At 38.0% G+C, this 25,139-nt stretch overlaps 1 protein-coding gene across 3 annotated transcripts in view; it reads left to right on the top strand.

The window, feature by feature from the left end:
- rasgrp4 (RAS guanyl releasing protein 4) overlaps nucleotides 1–25,088 on the top strand; it is a 27,868-nt gene extending 2,780 nt beyond the window's left edge. For 2 of the 3 annotated variants that reach the window (XM_089116524.1, XM_089116525.1), the window contains exons 2-17: nucleotides 5,578–5,738; nucleotides 8,098–8,207; nucleotides 8,375–8,433; nucleotides 8,518–8,649; nucleotides 10,187–10,328; nucleotides 10,617–10,790; nucleotides 13,750–13,866; nucleotides 15,950–16,225; nucleotides 16,571–16,651; nucleotides 18,927–19,031; nucleotides 19,213–19,322; nucleotides 20,817–20,958; nucleotides 21,035–21,071; nucleotides 21,739–21,876; nucleotides 23,905–24,101; nucleotides 24,221–25,088. In XM_089116524.1, coding sequence (XP_088972650.1) covers nucleotides 5,578–5,738; nucleotides 8,098–8,207; nucleotides 8,375–8,433; nucleotides 8,518–8,649; nucleotides 10,187–10,328; nucleotides 10,617–10,790; nucleotides 13,750–13,866; nucleotides 15,950–16,225; nucleotides 16,571–16,651; nucleotides 18,927–19,031; nucleotides 19,213–19,322; nucleotides 20,817–20,958; nucleotides 21,035–21,071; nucleotides 21,739–21,876; nucleotides 23,905–24,101; nucleotides 24,221–24,331 — 2,092 coding nt within the window. In that variant the 3' untranslated portion in view covers nucleotides 24,332–25,088. The remainder of the gene's footprint in view (nucleotides 1–5,577; nucleotides 5,739–8,097; nucleotides 8,208–8,374; nucleotides 8,434–8,517; nucleotides 8,650–10,186; nucleotides 10,329–10,616; nucleotides 10,791–13,749; nucleotides 13,867–15,949; nucleotides 16,226–16,570; nucleotides 16,652–18,926; nucleotides 19,032–19,212; nucleotides 19,323–20,816; nucleotides 20,959–21,034; nucleotides 21,072–21,738; nucleotides 21,877–23,904; nucleotides 24,102–24,220) is intronic. The other variant, XM_089116526.1, reaches the window with a different exon arrangement.
- The last annotated feature ends 51 nt before the right edge of the window (nucleotides 25,089–25,139 follow it).

The raw sequence follows: 25,139 nt of genomic DNA, 5'->3' as shown, positions 1-25,139 counted from the left end.
TACCATTAGATTAACAGAGGTCCAATTATTTATCCAAACTTAAGTTGCGTTCACATTTACTGTTGCTTGCGAATTTTCACAAGCGAAATCAAGTCATTTCAATAGGAATCCGTGCTTTCTGGCAAATCGAATTTCTCAAATTAAGCCGTCTGACCGTGTGACTTCACACGGTTGGAAGCCCCTCCCACGATTGCTGATTGACAGCAGCGTTTCAACACAGACATGCCCTGAGCGAGCTGTCATCATTGTTGATACGCTGGAGTAGTAGCGATTGCGTTATTTCAAATGTAGGCGTGCGGCAAGCGCGCTCATAATTGAAGTGACGTGCCCATTTTTTCCAGGCGCAGTATGTTTGTACATTGCGGTTGTCTGACAACAGCTATTGTCAATTCACAACTATTGACAACAAACCCACCGTAAGCTGTCACAAGACTATCTATGGTAGCCCATAACAGATAAAAAAAAAAAACGGGATAATCCGCACTAACATTAAACTTTACTGTCAAGTAGGGGGCCACATGAGTTTGAGACCACTTCCCTAAAGAATCATAGTAATTTGTATAAAAATCGCATTGTATGACCCCTTTAAAGCTACATTGTGTGATTTTTACCCCATCTAGTGGTGAAAAGGTATATGACCATCAATTCCGATTTCGTTTTAACTCCTACGGTGGCCAATGTAGTCCAAGATTAACATGGCTTCCAGTTCGACCTCGTCCATGAGTGTTAACTCAAACGTAAACGTGAAAGGCGGAGCTTGAATTAACGGGTATGTCCCTCTTTGGCTAATGTACTTTCAAGATGGAGGGGGAACATGGCGACCGACATTAGAAACCCTTACCCGTATATATTTTCAATGGCATATTATACACTCACGAGAATACTTTATTACTTGAACGAAGTAAATATACATTAATAAGCACATATACTGTATTTTTGACAGAACTAAGTGTTTTTAGCTAAGAATAAACTAAAAGAGTTACACAGTGTAGCTTTAAGAGTATCTGATTTTAACAGTAAGCTTACTTAAGTGTTTGAATCGTATTGAATGGCTCAAAGATGCTCTAGCCCTCGCCACCTAAGAGACATGCGAAGAAACAGCCGATTTAGAAGGAGAGCAAGCACTCGAGCAGTGCTTTCTGGAGTTTCATGAGAGGGCGAAAGGTTTTCCAGAGCCATTTCGCTCAAGTGCTGACCACTAGAAATCCGCTTGACTTGAAAGTTCTGACTTCTGTGTGAGAAGTGCTTTATACGTCGCTATGCTAATGGGAATGGACCTTTTTTTGCCCGTCAAAAATTTCGCAAGACAGGGATAGCTGAAGGTCAGTGTAATGGACTTACTGTACACAATGCTACCCCACACACTAAAGGCCAGGACACGCCAAGCCGATGGTCGCCCATCGGACAACTTTCGAGCGTCAGTCGGCTACGTTTTTTCGGTGTGTTCTGGTTTTTATGGGCCGAGAGAGAACTCTGATTGGCTTAACGAGCGAGTCAGTCCACAAGAATAAAAGCGAAAGAGATGAAAGCGAGCAGAAGTCAAGACGGTACAGACAAGCGGCTGTTATAATTTTTACATAATCTTACCTAAGCATTCGAATGCACAAATATTTCCATAATAACATGATCTGACTGGATCAACGTAATTGATATTTCAAATGCTAAGCAAGCATTGCATATGCAGTCCTAGTTTCGGTTTCCCTTGTTTCTGCTCCTTCTCCTGCGTTCTGATCCAGAGATTTAGTACTCTATCGGAAAATGTGAAATAGCGCCCCCTACCGTATAACAATGAAAACACGTAAATTATCGTCAATGGTGGGGAAGCGTTATCATAAATGACAGAAAATTCTGTCAATGGCGGGGAGAGAGTTAAATAGCAATATAAGATCAGATTGAAATCGCAACTCTTACATATAGTCGTAATTATAAAATCACAGGGCTTTCTTTTAGATTTAAATTTAAACTTTTTTTATAATAACACCAAATATGGATACAACATTGTATCACCAGATCCCAGGTGATTCCACACTGCATATACATTTGCATAGACTTGTTTACAAATTTACATTAACCAAGTGCATTTTCCCTCATTTGTTTACTGTATGTGTGAGTCTGTATCTATGTGTGTGTCTGCAGAGTGTGTATTGTGTATTGTCATCAGCCGTAGAGCAGGTTGATGCAAATAAGCAAGCAAGAGAGGTGAAAATGTGATGGTGAATTTGCATTATGCAGTCCTGTCTAATATCTGGCCTGTCAGAAATAGAAAAAAAAAGTAAGAGAAGGAAATATGAGGTGTATTTTATGAAGGTATAGATAGGAAGGCCAAAATATCTTCCTGGTCTACAAACTTTAACCGTATCTTGGCTTGAGTGTGTGTTCGCCTAGCCCTGATCTCAATGGTTAGACTTGGTTTGCTTAATGAAATGAGAAGGTCAGTGTGTACGTGTGCAGAGAGAATTGAAAACGAGTGAGTTGAACTGGACATTGGTTCAGGAGGAAGGGAGAGAGAGCGTTTGGGAGGGGTTTGTTTGGACGTTCTAAGAACTCATCGCTACTTCTCTGCAGTCTCGAACCAGCTTCCTGTTCATGACACTGCCGTCACAGACCACAGTGATTCTTGCTGATGCTGTCAGAGACACAATTCGATGTCCAAGTCCAACAAGGACATATTACTAACTTACACATTTAGCAGCAGATGTGAATTTTACAGACTGTTAGACTGATGTACAATGTTGTTGTTTTCTTTGTGTGACTGATAAAAGAAAGAGCAAAGCAGAAGACAGAGATGCTTATCTACTCTTTCTAATTGTCTCTCTTCCTGTGACATTGACGACCTGAATAGTGACATCTACTGTATAGGGCAGCAGATATCAACACACAATCTTACATATACTGTAAACATCAACTTACTTGATCTACCGGTAGGGCTTGCAGAGCGCAAACAGTCACACATGTACACAGGCCTGTGCAGCAGACTTCAAGTGGAACCCATTGCTCATGGTGAAAGGCTTTCGGAGACATAAAACAATGTGTTAGTGTAGGTTGCAGGTTTTCATCTGAACAATTTAAGTCACTGGTCACTAGATATTTATATTTTATGAAGAGTGTTGCTTGCTCTGTGCAAAACTCACTGCAAAGGTGTTAAGATGGTTTCTAGTAGGGCTGGGTAAAAAAAAAAAAATCTCAATTCCCATTTTGAAGAACTGATATCAATTCCCCTCTGTGCCCTTTTTCTTTAGGAAAATCAATGTAATATATTTCGTTCAAAAATATTTATTGGATTATTATTTGGAATTTTGAGGGGATTTTATAATACTATGCAATATTTATAACATTTTAATAAAAACAACATTAAAATGAATTTGAAATATTGCATTTATTGAAAAAAATATTATTTTTTTAAAGATATATTAGCATATCTGAATCATTTTGTGTGTGTTCACATAATACTGACACAACTCACCAAGTGTGAAGCGATGTTAAAAATTCAAAACGTAAAATGTTTCTGACTGTAAAAAAAAATCTGACAGAAGAGGCCTAAGAGAGGGTTCAAAAGCAAAAGTCGATCTTTCAGTCTGTTTTCCGTTGATGAATAAACAACTTTAACATACATCCCATCAATTAAATCGTCAAACGTTACTTCTGATATGAAACATCATCTCAGCTTTCACATTTTGTCATATCTATGAATTAAGAAATAATACCGTTTTGGCGCTCTTTATTGTGGCGCAACATGTCGCCTTCACGAAGCGCACGTGAATGATAATCTCTTCCGTTATAAATAAACACGATTTAGAAGATATTTGAAAGAAACAGTAGCCTAGCTACAACTTACTGAAATCCGTACCATGTCTCATGTAAGTGCTCAATCAGTGTTTCGATCGCGGAATAACATCACACTGCTTGTAGCTAATAATCTCATGGAAAGTAAAGTCCTCCAATGAACGTAGACAGGAGCATTTTGATAAATATATCCACTGTATTGTATAATCATTGTATTTCTACTTATCATCTTCAGTTTGCCATCTTACCTGATATGATAGGCCCCAATGAATCGATATCGAATCAAATAGAATCGAATCGCAAGTTTGTGAATTGAATCTTGAAATTTGTGTCAATGCCCACCCCAGTTGCCCATTTATTCACTAGGATAATTATAAGTGTTGCTATGGCATTTCTGGATGGCTGAGTTGTTATGGGGTGTTTCTAAGTGGTGTTTTGTAATGTGTTTTGTAGTTGCTCGGACATTTCTAAGTGGTTTATTCAAGTGTTTGTTGTAGCCAGTGGTTGCTGGTTGCTAGGGCATTTCTAAGTGTTTGCTTTAGTGTTCGGTGTGGTTTCTAGGGCGTTTCTAAGTAGGTAGTGGGGTATTTTGGCTGGTTGCTAGGTTATTATGTGGTTTATACGGCGTTCTGCATAGATTTAAAATTTGCATTCTTTTATTCAAGGTCATGGTATGGCGTATCAATCTTCTATCGGTCACACGTCTTCACGTAATATAAATTCAAACTTTGGGGCACAGCGAAATGTGTAGAATTATCCCCTTTCAGTAGTTGCTGGAGAGTTTTGACTGGTTGCTAGTGCTTTTTTAAGTGGTTGCTAAGGAGTTCTGGATGGTTGATGGGGAGTTTAGACAGGTTGCTAGGGAGATTCTAAGTGGTTGCTAGGTGTTTGAAGTCAAAAGATCACATGCATCAAGTCTCTATGATTTTTCCAGGGGGTTAATAAATGCCTTCTGTAAGAAAAATATTTATATTTTGTATAAACTATAATCTGGCTTCCTAACCATTCACTCCCATTATAAACCTAATAAAAGCAAGGATTGTTTTTAAATATAACTCTGATTGTGTTTTGCTGAATGAAGAAAGTCAGCACTAGAAAGCATACACCTAGGATGGCTTGAGGGCAAGAAAAGTATGGGATAATTAAATTTTTTGGCTGAACTATGTCTTTAAGCCCAAAGCATACAGCTGTCCACATTCCACAATGGTAGTCTGCGCATTTTTGTGACTGCGCAGACTGTCTGCATCCAACAGTGCATGTGCGAATGATTTGAGGGCTTGAAAACAAAGTCCACTAGATAGTGCACAGGCAGGCGCCAGACGTGTTTTCCACTCTCACAGCCTAAGGATTATACTTTGAAAGGCTCACAAGACTGACAGGAATGCAGAAAATTAAGTATAGGCCAGGGCCTTTCGGTGGCTGTGCAGTTTCTTTAGGTGTATGTGCTAATGTCTAAGCAAAGCAGAACACTTAACACAACATTTCTCACAACCAGATCACATCTAATCCATGATACACAGCCATTATTGGGGAAAAAAGTGCCATCATCATTGCTGTGGTTTTCAATGCAGCATTAGGGAACCAAATAAAGTGTTCAACATCAACAACATATTTCATGATTTTAAACAAAAGATCTGAATGCCAGTAAAGACAAGTGACCGATGTGATACTGTGAAACTTCTGTGGTTTGACGGGCGGCTAAAACTATGTCTGTTCTGTAAACATATGCCATTTGTACTGTTGATCAGCATTGGTTGTCTGAATATACCTTTTTTTTCTTTCACGTTTTTGCAGCACCAGGAAATCCTGTGCCGTGAAGACCAGGAGACCAGTTCAGAGGAGAATGACTTGCCCGAGTCCTCAGGAGATCAGCCGGGTTCTTCAGAGTCCACCGGCTCACTCTTTCCGCTCTGCCAGCCTGGACGAACTCATCGTCCGCTGCCTCCACTGCTTCGGTCAGTGTTCGACTCACCTGTATCTGCCTGTCAGTGTCAGCCTCACCCTAGATGACAGCCATTTGCATTCAACAGGTTGCTTGTCCTGATGTTTTCATGAAGAAAACATGACCAAATGATGACTTCCGAGTAGTTAAAGTAGTTACATCAAGTGCTTCACATTAACAACCGGGTTGAAATTTATATATATTATATACGTAAATTTTTCAATTGTGCTCTTTTAAAAAGGCATCTGAAATAATAAACTAAGTCCAATGTACTTTTGTCAAAAAATACAGATTTTTTCAATGCATTATATATCTGAAACGCTTCCAAAACTAATTTTTCACTGAATACCCGATTTCAACTGCGCTTTCTTGCTCTCTCATCTCTGATTTTGTGCTCACACCAAATAAAGCTGCCTCTCAGTACTAAAAGAGTTCCTTTTCGCTGCTTATTGCGCTTAAACAGTCAAATACACACAAAATGATGTCAAAATGCCAGTCTTGGCGAGTATTCATGTAAACACAGTCAGTTATGTTTTAAGTGAACGTAAAGAGTTGAAAAAAAAAAAAAACATGTGTAACACTAATCCATGCGTCCTATCTTAAAGTGACAGCAGCCTAATATACCTGCTGACAAATAATGAGATAATATAAAAAAATATCTATATGGCAGTTTTCCCCCTGGTATTTGTGTCAAAATTGTGGCTAGTAAAAATGCTGAGTGGCTAGTCACTTATCAGAACAGAAAGTCATATCCCACTTTTCTGGGGTTTCCAGCCCTGTCTCTGGCCTCATGTGCCCATCATTCCCAGTATCCGTGTGCCAGCCAGATTATGTAAGTCTGCCGAGTAGTTTGAGGGACAGAGGGACAGCTGCTCTTGTCAAAGAGAGAGGGAGAGAGAAAAAGAGAAACAGAGGGAAATCTTTTGCTTTACTAGCATTCAAGGCCTGGGAATGTGTTTGTCGCTCTATGCTAATGAGACAAAGCCTGATTGTGCGCCTCAGTTTCGCAGGCCTGCCCTCTCTCTTGCTCTCTCTATCTTTAGATGCCTCTCCCCCTCTCCCTCAGTGTTTTTTTTTCATCATCCCCCTTTTTATAATACACTTTGCACTTTTTTTTTTACCCTAAGTAAGTATTAAACTAGCGATCCACTACATATTTGTACCAAATCTGATATTGGACAATATTTGAGATTTTTAGATTCATCAGTATTGGTTGATACTAAATATTTCATGTTTATTTCCCACTTTTTTACCTTTAGACTAGCCTGGCTGACACTGAGACGTAGTCTAGGAACCACATGGTCATTTTCTCGTATTTGAGACGCGGTTTACGAATGCCCAGAGCCGTTTATTGGGTGCTACGAATGTCTATCAAATGCGCCTGTACGTAGCTCATAACCAATCGTTTCATTATACCAGATGACGTTTGTAGAGCAAAAGAAATTAGATTAGGGAGAAGACGATGGGTCCGAGATTTATGTTCTAAACTACTTCGAAAGGTATCAAAAGGTTTGCATCGAAAGGTAACGTCGCGTCTGTTGGATCTATAGGTATAAAGAAACTGCTTCAGTGTCTCGCAAACGGTTAGGCTTTAAACGACACCAGACGATGAATAAGGGTCTTATCTAGTGAAACGATCGCGCATTTCAAAAATAAATAAAAAAGTTTACGTTTTATAAGCACAAATGCTCGCCTTGCTCTGTTCTGTGATGCGCGTTCGTGACTCGTTCATCAAAATGAACAAATCTTTTTTCATGTCATTTGGTTCATTCAACGTACGAAATGACTCAAAAAAAGATTCGTTCATTTAAAATGTTAGTTTTGTTAGTTTTTGCGCACAAAAAGTATTCTCGTCGCTCGAAAAACGCATTAAGTATACATGATTTCTTAATGTCTAGTGACATATCAGGGCCATTTTTTTATTATTTGAAATAAATTTCTTACATACAGCTCCTTTAAGATTGAGCCACTGTGTTCAATCTGACTATTTTAACGATGTCTTTCATAACTTTTGGGCCGGCCAGTTTCAATCCCTTATGAAGCCTATCAGATTTAATCATATCTTAATTTGTGTTCTGAAGATGAACAAAAATCTTCCGGGGTTGGAACAACATTACTGACAGAATTTCCATTTTTGGGTGAACTATCCCTTTAACTCGTCCTGAAACCATTTCTGCTAAGGATGTATGATTCCTAAAATCACGTGGTATATTGAGAAGAAGACTTTTATAAGATAGAAGACATTAAAATAAACAGGGGTTTCATATTGAAGGCGAAATCCAACCTATGTATAGAGAGGACAATATAGACTTAGGCTTGGGAGGTGGGCTCAAACCCATCTTGTATCTAATTCTAAACATTTTGTTTTGTAGACTCGGAGGGGAAACTGATCAGAGGGACCCAGCTTGTCCATATGACCCTGATGATGCATAACTGGGTCGTACCATCACACATCTTCGCCCATAAGCTACTTTCTCTATATCCTCCTTCAAGCACCACTGCCATTATTTTCCCCCGTCCATCACTCATAGAATTGTCTTAATCCCACTGACAAAGAAACAAGAGCTGCCCTGTTTTAGTTTAGCCTGGATTATTTTTACTGAGTGTAAGTGTTTGTGGTCTCGTTTTTCTTGACTCGTTATAACATATAAGGATTGTCCTGCAGAGAAAAGGGGACAGAGGCGCCCACAAATCTGCCACTTCATCAGGTTGGTGGATCCACAGCATTCACGCGTGCACCTAAAAATCACTTGATGAATGAAAGGTTTCATTGGATTCGTTGTCTGTCTCAGGCAGTGGATGAATCAGTTCCGACTGATGTTTGAGGTGGACCCTCTGTTAGAAGAAGCAATGGGAGATCTCTGGGCTCTGGTCAGGGTTGAAGGAACCGATTCACACTATCAGCTCTTCAATACACCTTACATGTGAGTGTTTGTATATGCGAGATTCAAGTAGCTTTATAGGCATGAAAGAATATCTGTCGGCCAGTAACTGTAAATGTATGTTTCTCGTTATATATATATATATAAAAACGTTTGATAGTTTTGATTTCTTTAGACTTAATTTTATAGTATTGCTCGGACTGATCTCATGAAATGGCGTATGTATGACACGCCAATTCGTATTTCCATTTTTGGCGTGCTATCAACACGCATTATCGCTTTTCAGCGTGTTTATGAACGCCGTTGACTTAACGCTATTACTGTATATATAAATATATGACCTACCCACAACCCCATCCCTAAACCTACCCGTCACTGGGGTTAATAGCGTTAATTATGAGTATTCCCCTACCATCCTAGGAAGAAAAAAATATCACTCCCCAGTTGTAGATGCATAGATATCTATATAAAGGCTAGAAGTCTCACGGCGGAGTATTTATCGTCATCACCGGCGGCCATCTTGTCACAGACAGGTTTTCTAGTGGGCTCTGTGGTATCTGATGTAAGAAATACTCTTATCTCGTTGAAATCTTGACGGATTTACAAACAGTTTGGTTTCTTACAAACGTTATTAACGTGGCTATAATTCTGGATGATTATTTATTTAAATTGTATACACTTATTATTTATAAGTATGCAGAATCATAACTACATCTCTGCCGTTTATAACAAACCAGACCGTTTGAAAATCGGGAGAAAATTGAGCAAGTTACGGTGATTTAAAAAGTACATGCACCATTAAAACAATGTTACCAGTGAGCGAGCTGCCTGTGACAAGATGGCCGCCAGGTGCTGACGTCGACCTCCATTGGCCAGCAGCGCGGACGAGATATCTAGCCTTTATATACAGTAGATATCAAAGGTGTAGATGTACATTTTGCTTTGTTTCTCTCTGACATTTAACGGCATGTACATACATGCCGACCCAGACAGCAAACTGACATTGAATCAACGTGGAAACGACGTCTCTCATGACATTGAAACAACGTTGATTTTGCTCATCGAATTAACGTTGAACCAACGTCAGACGCGGCATTCTTCAAAGCTAAATGAAAATCGAAAATTGGTTTGCTTTCATAACGTTGAAACAACGCGTTGATTTCAAGTTGATTTTCCGTTAGTTTTGAAAGAATGACGTGTCTGACGTTGGTTCAACGCTAATTCGATGAGCAAAACTATGTCAGATCAACGTTGTTTCGATGTCACATTTCCACGTTGATTCAATGTCAGTTTGCTATCTGGGGAATCACTCGGACATTAATGGCGTAGACATACACGCAGATACACGCGGATAAATGTGTATATATAACACGCGACTTGACTTGAAAACGGCGTGTATGTTTACGCAAAAGTCATGATGTCGCATTGCTAACTTCACTATAATGCTGAAAGAAATACGAGCTTCGGAACAGTATAAGTCATTAGTTTCAGTGCAAGTTTGTTTCTGACTACTTTCTTGTCTTCACCAGTCTGATTTGTGACGATCTATTTGGTTTCTGTCTGTCCATCACTATACCAGTAATCCTCCAGTGAATGTTTCCCAGACTCCCTCTCCCTCTGTGAAGAAAAGGAAGGTCTCGCTGCTGTTTGACCACATGGAGCCAGATGAGATGGCCGAACACCTCAGCTACTTGGAGTTCAAAAACTTCTGCAACGTCTCAGTAAGTCACCCTGAAGGCTTATGACCGCATCTCTCACATCTGATCAGATTTTGCAGGGAAAGCTAGTGCAAATTGAGACGGCCTGGTGTGTGACAGTCTAACCTCAGTATAATGCTGAAGTGACGGCACAGACTTACGCTGACTAATAAAGCAACCGTAATCACACCCATTGCACTCATACCAGGACATGCCAGGTCATATCAGAGGATCGTTATGTCTTGTCGATCACATTCATGAGCGCTCGTCACATCTGGATTCAGCTGTGACTGTTGTTGTGTGTCACGTTAGTTCCTGGACTACCGCAGTTACGTGGTTCACGGGTCAGTGAGGGATAATCCGGCGCTCGAGCGCTCTGTCATGCTCTGCAACGGAGTCTCCCAGTGGGTCCAGCTCATGATCCTCAACAGACACACCCCACAGCAGCGAGCAGAGGTCTTCACCAAGTTCATTCATGTAGCACAGGTAATTACATACAATCACACACACATTCGGTCGAGCGCAACGGTAGGCTTCCCCAAATACAAGTAACATTCATTTTCTCTTGAGAAATTGAATTTTAGCAATGAAATATAAACACTTTAAGACACCTACAACAGGATCAGAGGTTGTTGAATGACGGCATATACGATTATTTCGATTTTTTTTATTTTTTAAAAAAAAGCAGGTCCAAATTCTCAATAAAGATACACTACCCATAATCCTGGAGAGAAAGCGATATGATGACAAAGATCTGATCACTTTGATATATATTTAAATTATTAATATTAATTAGTAACTATATGAAGAGTTCAGATGCAAAAGCCTCTAAATGCCATTTGAAATTTTCTTCTTTAATGATGATTTTTATCAAACTTGTATATTTAAGTTCAGTAATTTCACTTAAATGGCAATGATAATTACCTATTAATTGTTATTTAAGTGAAATTACTGAACTTAAATATACAAGTTTGATAAAAATCATCATTAAAGAAGAAAATTTCAAATGGCATTTAGAGGCTTTTGCATCTGAACTCTTCATGTGTGTGTGTGCTGTCCAATTGATTAATCGCATTAATCGCAACATAAAAGTTTGTTTATATAATACCTTGTGTGTATATATATTTTTTATATTTATATAGACATGCATACATTACATATAATATATATATATATATATATATATATATATATATTAGGGCTGTCAAACAATTAATCGCGATTAATCGCATCCAAAATAAAAGTTTGTGTTTACATAATATATGTGGGTGCACTGTGTATAATTATTTTGTATATACATAAATACACACACATGCATGTATATTTAAGAAAAAATATTATTTATATATAAAATATTTATATTTATATATAATAGGAGTTATATATAAATCTATATACACTGTATACATGAAAATATTTGGTAACACTTTATTTTACGACCCGCAAACAACTGTGTAAGTACGCTGAAATTACGGTGTACGTTTCTGTAATTATAGTGTACTTCCGTGTAGGTACAAGGGAACAATATGTTAAGTTTTGTGTAATAAAGGGGTAACAAACACCACTTTAATTTACAGCCCGCAGGAGTTACACTTACCCTGTAACTACACAGAACAAGGGGGTAACAAACGCTACTTACTATGTAGCAATACCAAACAACACTATTTGCACTGTAATTGCAGAGAAAGGTACTGTTATAAAAAAGATCGTTTTAATTACACAGTATATTTCTAGTGTACTTAATTAGTGTACGTAATTTCAGTGTACTTACACAGTTGTTTGCGGGTCGTAAAATAAAGTGTTACCAAATATTTTATAAAATATATACAAGCATGTGTGTGTATTTATATATATATATATAAAATAATTATACACAGTGCACTGCACCACATATATAATAACCCACAAACTTTTATTTTGGATGTGATGACAGCCCTAATATATATATATATATATATATATATATATATATATATATATATATATGTGTGTGTGTGTATTTTAATTTATGTAGGCGCCTTTCTGGACACTCAATGTCACCTCACAAAACATGATTAAACATTTACAGCAATAAATATGAAAAGTTACAACTATAAAAATGTATTATATATATACATATATTATATAAATACAAATTTTATGTTAGATGCTATTCATCGATTTAACAGCACTAATATAGATACAGTATACAATGACATTTTGTAATAAAATATCTGTAGTCTATTCTTACAATTAATTACCCATGATTAATAATTTAAATAATCAGCATATCAGTATATGAAGAGTTCAGATGCAAAAGCCTCTAAATGCCATTTGAAATGTTCTTCTTTAATGATGATTTTTATCAAACTTGTATATTTAAGTTCAGTAATTTCACCTAAATAACAATTAATAGGTAATTATCATTGCCATTTAAGTGAAATTACTGAACTTAAATATACAAGTTTAGTAAAAATCATCATTAAAGAGGAAAATTTCAAATGGCATTTAGAGGCTTTTGCATCTGAACTCTTCATATATTCAATGCTGTTTTGATTAAATCCAAGCCAGTGCTTCATGGAATTTGTAGTTCATTCATTCATACACAATCTTTTACTTCTTTTGTATATTTTTTCTGCTTCTAATCAAAGTTTGTACTGTTGGGATTCTTTTAGGCTTGAAATTTTTTTTTTTTTTTTGTATTTGTTTTTAAATACTCTTTGGAGAAAATGAATTGGATTGGATAAACCAATTTTGTGAGCAGTCACTGTTGTGGATCTGAAAATGAAAGAATTGTACATGTTGAAATATGCATGTTTCAGTAGTCTGAAACAGTACGTCTGTAACTTTCCATCAAGAGAGACACTGACGTAAAATGTACTGTAGAGAACATGACAAAACATGTGGTTTATCTCCGACCCTGCGGCTATTCGTTTTTTAGGTTGCCTGTGATATCTGTCCGTGAGATGTCTGACTCATCGTAAAACATTTTACAACATACATGACAATGAAGACATAAAACTTTTCGGATTACAAAACTTAAAACATCATCGGTCGGTTGATGAGTGACACCTATCAGGATCAGCCAGCTCACTTTGAGGATGCCTGAGCATTTCATGTATTGGTTCAGAGGAAACGATTACATCATATGTGCTTTGTGTGCTGGCCTGTATTTAACCACACAAACACAAACGTACCGGTATGTACAAGACAACCCAAAGAAAACACCTAGAAAACATGCAAATGCGTCAAATGACGTGTCTGCGAGGAAATCTGATATAAGTATACCGCTCGAGTGTGATGTTCCTCTATTGGGAAATGATTTGGGAGAACTGTTGCGTAACTGTCTCTTTCAAGCGCTTTTTTACAGGAAAGAGGATGTAAGCAGCTCGGTGTTGCCATGCATCGAGAGAGCGTAACGCTACGATTCACTGCATGTTTCTCCTCTGTACCCCTGTTTGAGCAGAAGCTGAGAGCTCTACAGAACTTCAATACTCTGATGGCGGTGATAGGAGGCCTGTGTCATAGCTCCATCTCTCGTCTTAAAGACACAGCCAGCCTGCTGTCCTCTGATGTCACAAAGGTCAGTCTGTCTGACCCCTAGGTTTGCTAGCCACATCCTCTTTGCTCACACGCAACTATTTTTACAAGGGCTTAACAAATTGCCTGATCTAGCGCAGTTCACCATATGTCAATCATTTAATATTTGTTCAGTTTTATGCAGTTCACATCCACAGAAATCTGTTTCCCTCCAAATTCAGTGCAAAAATGATTGCAGGTTGTTTGTGGGCCAGTCTTACTGAAGGATTCGGGCTCCTTACGTAAATGTTTTAGTTGTTGTCCTATTTCGGAAGGACCATTGAAATAGCAATCTTGCCCTTGTGTAAGGTACAGGACAGCGCAGGTTGCTTTAGATTGAACTGTTTCTGCGAGCAGGGTACTATAAATCTCTGAATACTTTTATTCAGCATTAAATGAATCAAAAGTGCACTGTAAAAAAATATTGATGGTTTAACTTAAAAAAGTAAGTAACCTGGTTGCCTTAAAATTTTAAGTTGATTGAACTGGAAAAAGTGAGTTAATACAATGAAGGAGATTAATTTAACAATCAGAAACTCAAAATTATATGTTATCTGAACTAAATAAATTATTTAAGTTGATTTGACAAAAGAAAAAATGTTGTGATTACTACACTGTAATTTTTTTTTGTTGGTTTAACTTAAAAAAGTGAGTAACGTGGGTTGCCTTAAAATTTTAAGTTGATTGAACTGGAAAAAGTGAGTTAATACAATGAAGGAGATTAATTTAACCATCAGAAACTCAAAATTATATGTTATCTGAACTAAATCAACTATTTAAGTTGATTTGACAAAAGAAAAAATGTTGTGATTACTACACTGTAATTTTTTTTTTGTTGGTTTAACTTAAAAAAGTAAGTAACGTGGGTTGCCTTAAAATTTTAAGTTGATTGAACTGGAAAAAGTGAGTTAATACAATGAAGTAGATTAATTTAACCATCAGAAACTCAAAATAATAAGTTATCTCAACTAAATAAATTATTATAAAGTTGATTTGACAAAAGAAAATATGTTGTGATAACAAACCTTGAAAATATTTTTTACAGTGTGACAGTATAATATTACAAAAGATGTCTATTTCAAATTAATGCTGTTCTTTTGAACTTTCTGTTCATCAAAGGTTCCTGAATCATGGTTTAAATTAAATTACATTGAATATTTCACAATATTACTGTTAGTGTTTTTACTAAAAATATTTTGAAATCCAAACTTTCAAAAGGTAGTGCACATTATGCTTTAATTTATACAAATTGAAATGTTAAAAAAAAATGTATAAGTGTGTGTTGAAATTAACAGATTAATAAATTATGTAATTACAAAAGTGGAGTAAGCGGTTTCTGAAACACTGTTGAAATTGAATTGGACTGAGCAGCACAACACACTTATACCCAATCAGCAGTAGGGGGCGTGTCCACACATGATGGGGGAGGAGAGTGTGCCAATAAGCACTAGGGGGCGTGTCACCTCATGATGGGGGAGGGGAGAGAGTGGGCCAATCAGCAGTAGGGGGCGTGTCCACTCATAATGGATGATAGAGAGTGAGCAAAAGGGAGTTTTGAAGAAACACTGTAGAAAGAGAGATGGCTGAGAGACATTACAAATACAAAAGAGAAAATCTCACAGGGAAAAGAAGGATTATGATCAGGCAAGAGCTTCAGGACCCGTGAGAAAGCTTTCCAGCGCTGAAGAGACCTGAGGTTGGTTGTTTCTGCTCCATAAATGGGTTTTGCAACGTTTCACAGAACCAAGATACGTTATTGTAATGTTAGGTTTAGGAACAGGACAGTTTTGACTGTCATTGTTTGTCTGAAGCTCTTTTTTGTTCGTCATCTTCGAAACATTTTTTTGCTTGGCAGCTATGATAAAGAGTCATCCACTCTTTTATTGTGTGTTTGTACATTTTGGGGACGGAGCAATGAAGGGAGGGGTGTGTTTGTTTGGGTTGATTTCAGATATCAACCGTGTTTCTCAGAAATCACGTACTAACTAATATTAAAAAAGCAATCTTTATTGACATCAATAAAACCACTAAATGAGATCTAACTTCTCAGAAAGGCTCAATACCCTTCAATTTCCCCTTTTCCCCAGACTCTCAGCGAGCTCACCGAGCTGCTGTCATCCTACAGCAACTATTCGAACTACAGGCGGGTGTACAGCGAATGCACTGGATTCAAGGTGCCCATCTTAGGCGTTCATCTCAAAGATCTGATCTCCCTCAACGAGGCGTTGCCAGACTACCTCGAGGACGATAAGATCAACTTGGGGAAACTGCAGCATTTATACAGCAACATTAGCGACTTGTTGGCCATCCATGACTGCACCCCACCGTTTGAGTCCAACAAAGACCTGCTGCACCTGCTAACGGTGAGACAGAGGAAATGGTGGTTTGAAAGTGATTTATTAACAACAAATCCATTTATACTGGAAAGCCTCTCTTCTCGGAAGTGTTTGTTGTGCCTCGTGCATGCTGTGGGTTGTAAATACCTGACCAGGCCCCACCAGTACATGGAATAATTGTGTCTATTTAGAAGCATGTCTTTATTGAGCCTGCATCTATTTATAAGCCTAAATGAGTATTTTTAACATCTCGCCGGGCAGCCCTCATCTTTGTGGTTATGCTCGGCTGTTTGTGTGTGATACTGAGAGATGTGGATTGCAAACAGTAGGCGTCCTCTCATGTGTGACGGTTCTGCCCCACCTTGCCCACAGCTCTCGCTAGACTTGTGTTACACGGAGGATGAGATATATGAGCTCTCCTACGCAAAGGAACCCAAGAACCCCAAAATTCAGGTGAGGACCTCAAAATAAACATTGCCTTGCTATCTGGCGATAGCTCATGCTTCAGGATTCAAACACCTAACACAAGATATTAATGTCAGTGACATGGTATATTACCTGATATATTTCTTAAATATTATTTAAATGTATTAATTTATAGATACAATGATTTGAATACACATTTACTATGAGAAGTCTATCTGTATCTATGTATTGTTTATCTATCTATCTATCTATCTATCTATCCATCCATCCATCCATCCATCCATCCATCCATCCATCCATCCATCCATCCATCCATCCATCCATCCATCCATCCATCCATCCATCCATCCATCCATCTATCTATCTATCTATCTATCTATCTATCTATCTATCTATCTATCTATCTATCTATCTATCTGTCTTTCTATCTATTGTTTATCCATCTATCTATCTATCTATCTATCTATCTATCTATCTATCTATCTATCTATCTATCTATCTATCTATCTATCTATCTATCTATCTATCTATCCATCCATCTATCCATCTATCTATCTATTGTTTATCCATCTATCTCTCTTCTATCTCTCTTCTATCTATCTATCTATCTCTCTTCTATCTATCTATCTATCTATCTATCTATCTATCTATCTATCTATCTATCTATCTATCTATCTATCCATCCATCCATCCATCCATCTATCTATCTGTCTATCTATTGTTTATCCATCTATCTCTCTTCTATCTATCCATCCATCTATCCATCTATCTATCTATCTATCTATCTATCTATCTATCTATCTATCTATCTATCTATCTATCTATCTATCTATCTATCTATCTATCGTTTATCCATCTACTATTGTTTATCCATCATCTATCTATCTATCTATCGTTTATCCATCTACTATTGTTTATCCATCATCTATCTATCTATCTATCGTTTATCCATCTACTATTGTTTATCCATCATCTATCTATCTATCTATTGTTTATCCATCTATCTCTCTTCTATCTATCCATCTATCGTTTATCCATCTACTATTGTTTATCCATCCTCTATCTACAGTATCTATCATTTATCCATCAATCTATCTTCTATCCATCCATCCATCTCTTCTATCCATCTATCTATCTATCTATCTATCGTTTATCCATCTACTATCGTTTATCAATCATCTATCTATCTATCTATCTATCTATCTATCTATCTATCTATCTATCTATCTATCTATCTATCTATCTATCTATCTATCTATCTATCTATCTATCTATTGGTTATCCATCTACTATTGTTTATCCATCATCTATCTATTGTTTATCCATCTATCTCTCTTCTATCTATCCATCCATCTATCTACAGTATCTCTCTCTCTCTATCTATCTATCTATCCATCTACTATCGTTTATCTATCTATCCATCCATCCATCCATCTGAATGTCTTGAATTTTTTTTTGCAATTTATACATTAAAATGTTCACAGGTAATTGTACTCTTACTGTCATTGACACCAGTTAATAATGACTAGTTTGCAATCACGTTTTAATAGCAAAAGAGCTCAAAAAGGTCACAAATGGCGTAAGTTTTAAAAAAGTTTCTACAAATTCATTTTGGGTCACAATAATCTTAAAAGTTCTTGGGAGTTTTGCAAACAACATCAGGCGAAAAATGCCATATATGGACCCTTATATCATAGAGAATTGGAGTTGTGCTCTTTTGACATGGCCCAGTAAGAAACCAGTGAACCACATGGAAACACCCTGAAGAGCGCCTGAACAACCACATAGCAACACCCTGGTAACCTCCAACGGTACCGTATCATTATTGCAAGGAAGTAGATTTTCTTCAGAAAGTCTGAGTTCTCTAACATCTTAAAAAGACTGCATACACAAACTTTGACATGCATTATACATATTAGACATATTCAACAGGCTGATTATTCACGACTTATGCTGGTGTTGTCATATCGTCTGACCTTGTATGTGACCTGTTTATAGACAGGGAGTATCCCGTCAGATGTGTGGGTACAGGATTTGGCACACTCCTCTTTGTGCAAACACTTCAAAGAAAACCACAAAAAAAGACACATTGCTGAAAGACGCGCGATCGCTATCTTTGTTGCTTTCTGCGTGGGTGGTGTTACGTACAAACTTTGTTTGATTATTTCCTATAAAGCCTCTTGCCCTATTCGCATTTTACAAATAAAACAGCTTCGCATAACGTTTTCCAACGTTGCTGATCTTATGAGCGCTGGAGTGTCAAAACAAAACTGTCAGGTCTCTAACCACACTTGTTTTGTAGCCCGTAGCTCCGGTGAAGCCCCCAGTGGTTGCAGAGTGGGGTTCGGGACTGACTCCACGCCTGGATCCCGCAACCATCTCCAAACACGTTAAACAGATGGTGGATGTAAGTGAGAAACGTGCTTATTCCCACTCTTATAGGGCCAGTTCCTTACTGTGACAGTGTGACGGGTTCCTGGCCGTCCACTCTCACTTCCTTAACAGCATGCAAGACCAAATGTCACAAACAGATTTCAGATGTCAGTCCCTCACTTTCAAGATAACAATGATTGCGTTGCCCCCTACAGTCCATCATGAAGAACTATGATTTGAACATGGACGGCTACATTTCTCTGGAGGACTTTGAGAAGATTGCTGCAAATTTCCCCTTCTCCTTCTGCACACACGAGAGCGATAGGTACGAGGCCTTTCACACTCTGATAGACGCAAAACACACAAGAAGTCAAACTAACTTTTTTTTTGTCCAATGCTTTTTTAGTGTTTTAGAAAGGACTTATCTAAAAAAAATATCCATTTACTATTTAAAACTGATGCAAAGTTGGATTTTCAGCATTATTACTCCAGTCGTCAGGGTCACATGATCCTTCGGAAATCATTCTAATATATTTTGATTGATTTGAAAATAGAAATATTTTTTTTAACATTATAAAACTTTATCAATTCATCTTAATTACTATATACACACACACACTCACCTAAAGGATTATTAGGAACACCTGTTCAATTTCTCATTAATGCAATTATCTAATCAACCAATCACATGGCAGTTGCTTCAATGCATTTAGGGGTGTGGTCCTGGTCAAGACAATCTCCTGAACTCCAAACTGAATGTCAGAATGGGAAAGAAAGGGGATTTAAGCAATTTTGAGCGTGGCATGGTTGTTGGTGCCAGAGTATTTCACAATCTGCTCAGTTACTGGGATTTTCACGCACAACCATTTCTAGGGTTTACAAAGAATGGAGTGAAAAGGGAAAAACATCCAGTATGCGGCAGTCCTGTGGGCCAAAATGCCTTGTTGATGCTGGAGTGATTAGAGCCGACTGATTCAAGCTGATAGAAGAGCAACTTTGACTGAAATAACCACTCGTTATGCAGCAAAGCATTTGTGAAGCCACAACACACACAACCTTGAGGCGGATGGGCTACAACAGCAGAAGACCCCACTGGGTACCACTCATCTCCACTAAGGCGACAATTTGCAAGAGCTCACCAAAATTGGACAGTTGAAGACTGGAAAAATGTTGCCTGGTCTGATGAGTCTCGATTTCTGTTGAGACATTCAGAATTTGGCGTAAACAGAACGAGAACATGGATCCATCATGCCTTGTTACCACTGTGCAGGCTGCTGGTGGTGGTGTAATGGTGTGCGGATGTTTTCTTGGCACACTTTAGGCCCCTTAGTGCCAATTGGGCATCGTTTAAATGCCACGGCCTACCTGAGCATTGTTTCTGACCATGTATAACCACCATATCCCCATCCTCTGATGGCTACTTCCAGCAGGATAATGCACCATGTCACAAAGCTTGAATCATTTCAAATTGGTTTCTTGAACATGACGATGAGTTGACTGTACTAAAATGGCCGCCACAGTCACCAGATCTCAACCCAATAGAGCATCTTTGGGATGTGGTGGAACGGGAGCTTCGTGCATGGATGTGCATCTCCATCAACTGTAAGATGCTATCCTATCAATATGGGCCAACATTTCTAAAGAATGCTTATTGAATCAATGCCGCGTAGAGTTAAGGCACTTCTGAAGGTGAAAGGGGGTCAAACATAGTATTAGTATGGTGTTCCTAATAATCCTTTAGGTGAGTGTATTTAAATATAATGGGATTTTATTGTGTGCAATTCATTAAATGAATCAATCGCTGTCCTTTATTTTTCAGAGAAGGAGAGATCAGTAGAGAGGAAATCACTTCATATTTCATACGTGGGATGTCAGTGTGTGCTAAGCTCGGCTTCAACCTCCACAACTTCCACGAGACCACGTACAAAAGGCCCACATTCTGTGACGCCTGCGGAGGATTTGTGAGTGTTTAAACTGAGTGAAGCTCTGACTTGTCTTTGTACCTCATCTAACTGTTTTCCCTCTGTTCTCCAATAGTTATGGGGAGTCATCAAGCAAGGCTACCACTGCAAAGGTTAGAACATACAAATCAACCAGTTTCCCATAGATAGACGATAACACTACCCAATGAATCAATCTGATGTAGAAGAACCTAAGCCTATGACATAAACTGTAAACAGGGCCCTGAAATCGGATTGGTTGATTGGAATGATGTTGTTCCAGGAACATGTTGTACTCATGTTGGTCACTGTTTTTTGTAAAAAAAAAAAAAAAAAATGATGACCAGTCTTGAAACTTGTTAAGACTGGTCTAAGCAGTTTTTGCAACTGGCCAGAGGACACAGAATATCATAGCAACCCTATATCGAATGCCCTAAAAATGAATCTAAGAAGAACATAGCAACTGTAAAGTCTTGGCAACCACCCACAACACCTGAGCATAACAGTGATTAGGGATTCATCAATGTTACAATTCTGCCCAAACCCCTATATGACGACAATTCATGTCATGTTATGGCCGATAAATGACAAATGGCCAATAAATCCAATGAATCCAAAACAAAACACTACATATTAATTATTTAATGACATTCAAGGTAATCTAAATGTGAAAATAGAGGAAACTACCATGCACATTTTTTCACAATTAAATATCCAATAGCAATCAACAAAAAATATGTTATATTTAAATATTATATACACCATCAGCACCATTTATCATAACCCTGCTCTTACTTTCAGACTGTGGAGTCAACTGTCATAAGCACTGTAAGGATGTGGTGGGAATGGAGTGTATGAAGAGGTTCCAGGTGACCAGTAGCTCTTGTCCCAGCACCCCAGGCCGCGTCTCAGGCCACCACACTAAGGGCAACAGCTGGAGTGAGTTTTCTTATGCCAATCATGATACTGTATACAGTAAGTCTGCCGGTCAATATCGCAAAATAACCCCCAACAGGGTGATCGTGGCATTTGTAAGGTCCTTTGCAATAATGACCTTTTGATTGCACCGTCACATAAATCAGTTAAATGCCTATGAAATATTGATTTGAGAATTATATTATTATGCAAGAAGAAAGAGACCATGGTGGTGTGATCATAAAACTAGCATAGAAAATATTTGAGTGTTAATTATATTGTTTGTTAATATATTTTGCCAGTCATTATTAAAAAAAGATTGCATGTTAACATAGTTGACAAATGAGAATTTAAAGTATTCCAGTACACCTGTTAACAGAAATGCAATATTCAGTGGTGTATAAAGACATTACATAATGAATCGTTATATTTTAAGTACAATAGAATGCTACTATTCGTGAAACTGTTTAATGGGTATTTTAAGATGTCAAAAATAGTAAAAGTGGTATGCTGTTTTAAAATTAACCAGGTATGGTGATGTATTTCCAATTTAAACAGGAAGTTTGGTCAGGACATGTATATCGGAGAGCCAGTTCTTTATTTTTAAAGTCAACATGGAATGTAAATGCAAGATGTTTTCTGAATGCATCGTATTAATCTTATTTTGAGTGATTCATCCACGTGTATGTTTTATCTTTAAATGTCTTAATATTTTTGGTGAAATAACAGACTCTCTGGTGACGCATGTAAAACTTAATTTAGTCCGCTTAAACCCCGCCCCTTTCTTAAATTCGACCTCAAGATCTGCCTCTATCCAATGAACAACATCCACACTTTTTCACCAGACACCGGTGTTAATTTCACATTCAAAATGCACGAAAGCTATTATTCTTCCATAACACTAGCAAAGAGTGTCACATGCATCAATGCAACTGCTGTTGTGCTCACTGTGTGAAGCGTTCTGAAAAACTGGCCTAAAAATCGAGAACTATACTAACTATTTGCATTGCCATGAACTTTAATTTGCTGCTTGCTGTCAGTTATAAATACTATTGGGGTGTTATAATTTTAGAAACTGCTTGATAAGACATTTGTGTAGTGCAGGATGAGTCATCAGTATATTCTTGATCTGTTTTCCTGGAATAGTAAGACTGAAATTGAAATGTGTATTTCTGCTAAAAGTGAATTCAATCAATGTCTGATTGACATTCAGTCAATGTCTGTGAATGCACTAGCATACAGATAGCTTCAAAGCTAATACACAAGGATTAAGGGCCATAGAAATTCTTTTTCACTTTTGAAAAAATGTTTGCTGATAATTTACTCACCCCCATGTCATCCAAGATGGTCAAGAAGTCGAAAAGAAATCAACGTTTTTGATGAAAACATTCCAGGATTTTCTCCATATAATGGACTTCAATGGGAACCAAACGGTTCAAGGTCCAAATGAGAGTTTCAGAGCAGCTTCAAAGGACTTTAAACGAAACACCAGACGATGAATAAGGGTCTTATCAAGCGAAACGATCGCTCATTTCAAAAATAAATAAAAAAGTTTTAGTTTTATAAGCTCAAATGCTCGCCTTGCTCTGTTCTGTGATGCGCGTTCGTGACTCTCCTGTTCAAACTCGTTCATCAAAATGGACAAATCTTCATGGAGTCCTTGATAAGACCCTTATTCATCGTCTGGTGTCGTTTAAAGCTGCACTGAAACTCATTTCTCACCTTGAACAATTTGGTTCCCATTGAAGTCCATTATATGGAGAAAATCCCTGAATGTTTTCATCAAAAACCTTATTTTCTTTTCAACTCATTGACCATCTTGGATGACATGGGGGTGAGTAAACTATCAGCAAAAGTTTGTTTTAAAAGCGAACTACTCCTTTAAGGCTAGCTTGTGGTTTGCTGAGTGACAGGTCGTCCCGTCCTTGCGTCACTAAACACGTCATCGCAGAAGAGAAGTTACAAGAGCGAGGGGAATTTAGCCATTTTGCAAGGATAAATCATTTAGAATAAAATGCTCAATTTTGATTTCATGCTTTGTTTTCCGGCCAGGTTCTGAAGAGGAAGCATTCGTCTTTCCTAACGGAAACCGATCCGAAAGCTCCAAGGGCCAAACTTCATCGGACAGCGACGCCGAGGCGGCCACACTATCCGACAGGTCCACTCAGACGGACCCAGGAGTTTGGACGCCGGTGGCCAAACGGAAAGACCGTCTTCATTCCCAGAAGCAACACCCCCCCCTTGAAAAGGTATTGCCATGAAGCACACAATGTCTTGTTTTTCCTCACAGCAAACAAAGTTAAGTTGGTACGTGAGACTGGTTAGCATGCACATCTTGAGACTAACGTTACCTGCCTTATCATCCCAGAGTGCCACTCTTCCAGCAAGGGTGCGAGGTTCATCTGCCCCTAGTTCTCTCCTACAGGAGAAAATGGATGAACTGAAGCTGAACAAAGATAAACGAAAGGAGCCAGACTGAAGTAGTCTGTGCAAAATGGCCGTTTTGTTTGTGTGTGGTGGGACTGTTAAATACACTGGACACAACATGTCCTCATCTTTCTCGCCAACTGTCTTGTTCTATTGTCTTCAACAGATTGTTCATGACGTTCATTAAATGTGATGAAATTCTACCCGGAAGGGATTTTATTTAAGGGATTACAGTCAGGGCTCTTTGAAACCCTCTCTATGCACCAGCGTCAACTGCCAGCGAGGACCTCACTACCACTCGTCTTCGTACGAGACCGACGACGGACTTTCTTGCCTTTCGTCACGAGGTGCTTTCTGCAAGAATGGAAAATGACCAACTGTATTGGACTTGAACAGGAAGAACGTACCTCGTGATTTCGGTGCTGATGACGCATCACTGTGCCTTATGCAATGAACAATTCACCGAGGAGACGACAAAGGGTATTATATCACTGTTTATATCAGACAATAGTCCTGTCTCGATTCAGAATGATCACAATCTACTTCATTAGAGATCGTGTCCATTTGGCGTATGGAAAAAAAAAAAAAAAAGAGCGGGAGAGTGACATCAAGGGTCAATTAAAACGAACACTGTGGACCAATTTTGATTGTTTTTCTAACGTGTTTTCTGTTAGATCATCTCCAACTTGAATGTCTGTTTTACTAAATCTTGAATTTAGGCTATAGATTTTTATTTATTGAGGAATGATAAATAATGAAGCACTGCCTGATGTGATTGAAATAAAAATGTTGTTTTTTTTTGTCCCATACGAATGAACGCTGGTTTCATTAGATTCGACATGCGAGTGAGTGAGTTTTAA

The sequence above is a fragment of the Pimephales promelas genome, chromosome 10 (assembly GCF_988280905.1).
Source record: "Pimephales promelas chromosome 10, fPimPro1.hap1.1, whole genome shotgun sequence".
NCBI classification, from domain to species: Eukaryota; Metazoa; Chordata; class Actinopteri; order Cypriniformes; family Leuciscidae; genus Pimephales; species Pimephales promelas.
The sequence above is the reverse complement of the archived record's forward strand: the minus strand, read 5'-3'. Positions and strand labels throughout refer to the sequence as shown.